The 5,851-nt window shown below is 34.3% G+C and overlaps 2 protein-coding genes across 2 annotated transcripts in view; one reads left to right on the top strand and one right to left on the bottom strand.

Annotated features, from left to right (window-relative positions):
• LOC107632086 (purple acid phosphatase 8) overlaps positions 1–2,253 on the bottom strand; it is a 9,323-nt gene extending 7,070 nt beyond the window's left edge. Inside the window, exon 1 of the mRNA XM_016335723.2 lies at positions 1,947–2,253. Within this exon, the coding sequence (XP_016191209.1) occupies positions 1,947–2,171 (225 nt within the window). The 5' untranslated portion in view covers positions 2,172–2,253. The remainder of the gene's footprint in view (positions 1–1,946) is intronic.
• LOC107634017 lies at positions 3,877–5,316 on the top strand. The gene is made up of 3 exons (XM_016337599.1): positions 3,877–4,035; positions 4,872–5,047; positions 5,118–5,316. Exons 1-3 carry the CDS (start codon positions 3,877–3,879, stop codon positions 5,314–5,316), a joined length of 534 nt encoding a protein of 177 aa, XP_016193085.1.

The following is a 5,851-nucleotide window of genomic DNA, read 5'->3' as shown; positions in this document are numbered from 1 at the left end:
CCAAGATTACTTCTATTGATCAATGGATGTTCACATGTTGATGGTATATGAAATATTTTCTATTATTTTAAATCTATCATCCATTCTTTAAAATTTAAGTTTAATATAACGATCAAATAAGGTTCTTTTTATTAAAATGTTATTTGACGATACTTTGACGAACTAAAACAATTAACATATTCACATCATCAATTAAGAATTAACGCACGCTTGACTTTCGAGGGTCTTTTTCTTTTCCGAATCCGAGGAAAACCCATATCGTATAAGGTCCGTATAAGAATCGTATAGTTAGTTAGTGATAAACATAAATGGTAACTTTTGTGCAGTTAGTAAATTATTATATCTCATCTGGATGTGGTTGATTATACTTAGTACGGTGTCGGTGTGTTGACCAAAGACATTTTGGTGTACGTGTTATTGGCATACTAAACCGACTTGTACGTGGAACGGACGAATTAGAAAAACATCGTAATAAGGTTATTTAGTATTTTTCCATTTAACAACAAAAACAAGGGTTGTAAACCTCATTCAAATTTCAACAGGTATTATAAAGTTAGGAGGATAAATTCACAGATTGTAAAGTTTTGACTGAGTTATAACAGGACGGCAATCCCTAGGCAATTGTTTTAACTGCCACTTTGTTTTAACTCTGCTAAAACTTTGTAATCCCTGTTTTTACTATGTATCTTTATTTAAAATTAAAATAGGAAGTTATTATAGTTAAAAAATGATATGTATCATAAGTTAATAAAAAATTAGTGTAGATTTATTTAATGTGAATTAGTATAATGAAAGTAAAATTTAATTAATTAAAAAAATATTAAAATGAGAATTTCTAAAAATCAATAGTACTTTATAAACATCTTGCTGATCATATATTTGAACATCTTTTCTTTTTTTATTATATATATGTTATTTTATATTTAATATGAAAAACAAAGATTACATAGTTAAGAAATTTTAATATTTTTATATTTAAATAAATTTTATTTTCATTACACTAATTCACATTAAATAAATCTACATTAATTTTTTATTAACTTATGATACATGTCATTTTTTAATTATAATAACTTTCTATTTTAATTTAATTTTAAATAAAAATACATAATAAAAAAAAGATTGCAAAAGCAGTATAAATTTAGGGATATCAAAGTTTTAGCAGAGTTAAAACAGGGCGAAAGTTAAGACAATTGCCTAAGGATAACTTTACAATTCCTGTTGAAACCTTGAATAGGGTTTGCAACCACTGTTTTTGCTATGAAATGAGTAGCATTTTTACATCGATGATATTCATGTCTACTATTTCTTGAAAAAAAAAAAAAATCTTTTTTATAATGACTTGGTAGGAATAATCTCTTCATATTTGTGTGGTTAGTAATATTAAATTAGTCTTCTCGACATTATCATCTATCGGCCCCCAAAAAGAGACTTAAAAACGCCTCTCTCATATTCGTTATAACTTATAATAATTAAAAACTAAAAAAAATAGTAAACCTCACGTTTCTTGAAAAATGTGTCCCAACAATATTTTTTATTCTAAAAACTAAAATCCATACCTTGGGACAGCATGATAGCCAACCAACTCAATTAGAACTGCCTCTTGGACCTATTAGCTCAGCCTATTCTGGACTGTATGTGGCAGCAGTGAAAACTAAATCTAAAAATTCTGAGAATTCATCAATGCCTCAATGGCAATGACCAATGAGCTTATGTATGTTTCCAAAAATATTGAAGTGCTTTTTAATGATTTTAACTATTGATCTTAATTGTATGTATTATAATAAATATTAGCGGTCAAGATCATTAAAATTATAATATTTTAGAACACTTGAAAATGTTCAATTATTATTATTTTTTTTACATGTTCGTATGGTTGTACACATGAGGATTAAGATTTATACTAATTTGTGCACATGATAAGATATAGAGAGTAGCTAATTAACCTGATAAGCGACCAAGGACTGGTTATAGGTTCCTTTTCTTCCCCAGTCTCCGACCACCAGAATGTTCAGAGGTTGATCTGCTTTTGTTGGAGTGTGTTTCAGCTTCTGAAGCTCTGCTATGGAAGGACTTGTTCCCAACAACAATAACACCACCATAACAGGGAGCAACACGCGTTGTTTTAAACACCAAGCCATGTTTTTAATAAGAACCTGCAACTCAAACATTCAGAGAGGGAGAGAGCTTTTTAGAGAGAGAAATTATTGGAAGTTTTGTGAGACAAGTTAGTTATCTATATATATAGTGACAGTTTTTGTATAACATACCGTATTTACTTTATTCGAGAGAGTAGAGACAATCGCTCACGAAAAGGATTACGTATAAGATTCGTTTATCATCCATCGAATCTTTGGATCCACGGTATGCCTTTCATTATAGCAACTCATAATATAATATAATAATGATAAAAGTTCAAATATGTTCTTGGTGGACTAATTTTTTAAAAAAATTTAAAATTAATTCAATAATAATTTTACAAAAATAACTTTTCATATAAGTAAATTATTAGATTTGTCCTTAACTTTTTCAAAATTTAGTTGCAAAAGTTATATATATTTGATACAAATTAAAAATTTAAAAAAATTAAAATAAAATAAAATTTAAGAATATTTTTAAAATTTTTAATAAATTTTAAAGACAAAAAATATATTAATAGACCACTTATACCGAGAGAGGTAATATATTATGTAACTTTTATTATGCTTTATATATCAGTAAAATAGTAGGACCTATCACTATTCTATTTCAATGGTAGATGGTTGTTTTTCATGTATATGTAGCATTATTGGTGAGAATTTATTTATTTATTTTTCTTTTCTTTTTTTTCTTTTTTGTTTATAGAGTAGTGAGCTGATGAGAAGTAGATATAGAGGTTAAAGAAATAAAGATCTTTGTCTGGTATCCTATATTGGTGAAAATATGATACAAAGAAACAAACGAATGGAGTTTCGGTGAAATTTCGGTTTGAGACTTTCTACTTAATTTAAGAAATGACAAATAGAAAAGGAAACCTGTCCGCGTGTGTGTGGGGAGGGTGGGAACTGGGAATTCCATAAGTGTAGATTAAACAATTATTGAACGAGAACCATAACGAAAATTTGGTATTACCAAAGCTTTTCTTTAGTGGGACATTATTGTAGATATCCACCCATTAACTTTTCAAGGTTTAAACAACCTGCTAGCTAGCACCGCTCATGAATCATGTTTGTAACTACTTTTATATTAAAAATAAGATATTTGTATTCTTATCACTTTTTACAAATATATATAAATCGTAGAATTCTTATTATGATTTATGAACAAACAAGTATACACACATAAACCGTGAAATCTCTACCACGGTTTATGAAGAACTAAGTTTGTACATAAACCGTCCTACTACAACCACGATTTATTAAGAGTTATGGCTCTATATATATTAACTGAAGCCAATTATTTAGAAGAGTGTCATTTTTACAATGGCTAGTGAGGAGGAGAATTTCTTAGTGCTAGTGTATTGTTCTGGAAAAATTCATAAAAGCAAAAGAAAGGGTGTAAAATTCACAGACTAAGAACCCTTGAGTGTATTTATCAGTTCATCGAATACCTTTTCAGATCTAAAAATCAATATATTTCAGAAGCTTGGGGTATTTGGGACCAAGTGGGTGAAGAAGTTATTTTATAAGATTCCTATCGTAGTTGTGTCAACCGGTATAAAGTATGATACTTTGTGATAGGGTCTGATAAAGATCTGCAAGTTCTGTTTCATTGTCATAGAAGTTTTTTGGAGTTCAGAATACACGAGCTGTATGCAAAGTTGGAGGACGGTGTCTACAGTTCTGGGGCATCAGCTCCGAATCCTCAGTCGATTGCCTTGGGAGTGCTTCCAGTTCAATGGTTGTGGTTGCACCAGCTCATCTGTTCATTGCATCTCCATCCTTTGGGGTTGATTTGAACCGTACGGATGAAGATGATTATGTAGCATTGGAAAACCGTTCGTTTCGGCAGTTGGCAGTTGAGATGGCTAGTTCTCCTGTCATGATTTCTGATTGTGTAGGGTTGGGTGAACATGATTGAGTTGAGAATGCAATGCGAGAGGATGATTCAGATGAGGATCCTATCGACATAGTTGGGGACAATGATGAGGATACAAGGAGCAACCCATGTACACAACATGACCCATCAAGTTCCAGTACACAGCAATATCCTCCGCACTTTTTAACCCTAAACTTGGAGGCTATGGGGCAATAGCCGGACGCAGATGCTATCTTCGGAGGGGGGGTTAAGGATTGCGTCATGGATCCGCTCCTATAGAATTTTAGATTGGCAACCATTCAAGAATAAAGAGAAAAATGTGTTGAGTGTGAAGGATTATAGCATCCGTCAAGGTGTTGAGTACAGGGTGTTAGAGTAAGATCATCTTAAGTACCATGAAAAATGCAAGGAATTCGGCAAAGGTTGCACATGATTGATTCGCATCTCATTTTATGCATGAAAGGGTACCTAGGAGGTTAGAATGTATAATGGTCCACACACTTGCTTAGCTACCTCGATTTCGAGTGATCACTGACAGCTTGATTACCACGTCATTTGTGCGAGGATCTTTTCTGTTGGTTAGAGCGGATGCTACGGTTACGATAAAGCTGTTGTAAGAAGCAACAAAGGTAACTTATGGATTCAGGCCTACTTACAGGAAGGTTTGAATGGCAAAGCAGAAGGCAATTGTACAAATATATAGAGATTGAGAAGAGTCCTATAGCGAGTTTCCATGTTGGATGCCTGGGGTCCAGTCCACCATGGCCGGCACTGTTGCAGTATTGAAGACTTCTCTGATTAGAGTTGGGGATCAGGTTGATGAATCTACAGTGTACTTTCATCGTCTTTTCTAGACATTTTCTCTTTGCATTGAGGCCTTTCGACATTGCAAGCCCCTCGTGAGCATTGACGATACCCACTTATATGGCAAATATGGAGGTACTTTGCTGCTGGCTATAGCGCAAGATGGAAACTCGAACATCTTGTCGGCAGCATTCACACTTGTGGAGGGAGAAAATGTGGAGTCATGGTCTTATTTTTTTGTCCAACCTACGACAGCATGTGATGCTACAAGAGGGTATTCTTGTTATCTCTAACAGGCATAACTGCATCAAGACTGTCCTGAAGGCCCTTGATAGTAGTTGGCTACCTCCGCGTACTTATCAAGCATTCTACATTCATCATGTGGCGGCAAATTTTTTGCTGAGCTTCAGAGGTCAAGACGCAAAAAGGCTACTATTGAATGCTGCATATGAGAAGACCGAGGTGAAGTTTGACTATTGGTTTGATATTATGTAGACTGAGAATCCGGATATGTGTGATTGGGCCAACCGAATGAAATATGACAAGTGGATCCAACATTAGGATAGTGGGATACGGTTTGGCAACATGACCACCAATATCAGTGAATGTGTTAATTCTATATTAAAGGGCACAAGCATCAGTCTAAGTATATCATGATCCTCAATGTCGATACCCATGGTAGTGGTAGCAAAATCAATAAAGACCTGAGTGCCGACATCCTCGAACACCTGAGAGCTGGTACTAATAGTGAAATTGCCGCCATCGATCCCAGTCCCAATATCTCCAACACCCACACCCTCAGTATGACCTCCTTGGTCTGCACCAGTGGAGCTACCACTGTCTCCAACCTGTCCACTAACACCTCTCTCCCCATATCGTCTAGCTCTACCTTGACAAACACGATGATCGCCATTGCCTCCCCCGTGATCACCGCCTTCATCCTCATTCATCATGTCATTTAGCCATCGCCACTTCTGATCAGAGGCAAATGTACCAACACGTCGCCACCACTCAACACGCCTGTTATCAG

Source organism: Arachis ipaensis, chromosome B03 (genome assembly GCF_000816755.2).
Source record: "Arachis ipaensis cultivar K30076 chromosome B03, Araip1.1, whole genome shotgun sequence".
In the NCBI taxonomy this organism is placed as follows: domain Eukaryota; kingdom Viridiplantae; phylum Streptophyta; class Magnoliopsida; order Fabales; family Fabaceae; genus Arachis; species Arachis ipaensis.
Note: the sequence above shows the minus strand (reverse complement) of the source record. Positions and strands in the feature narration are given on the sequence as shown.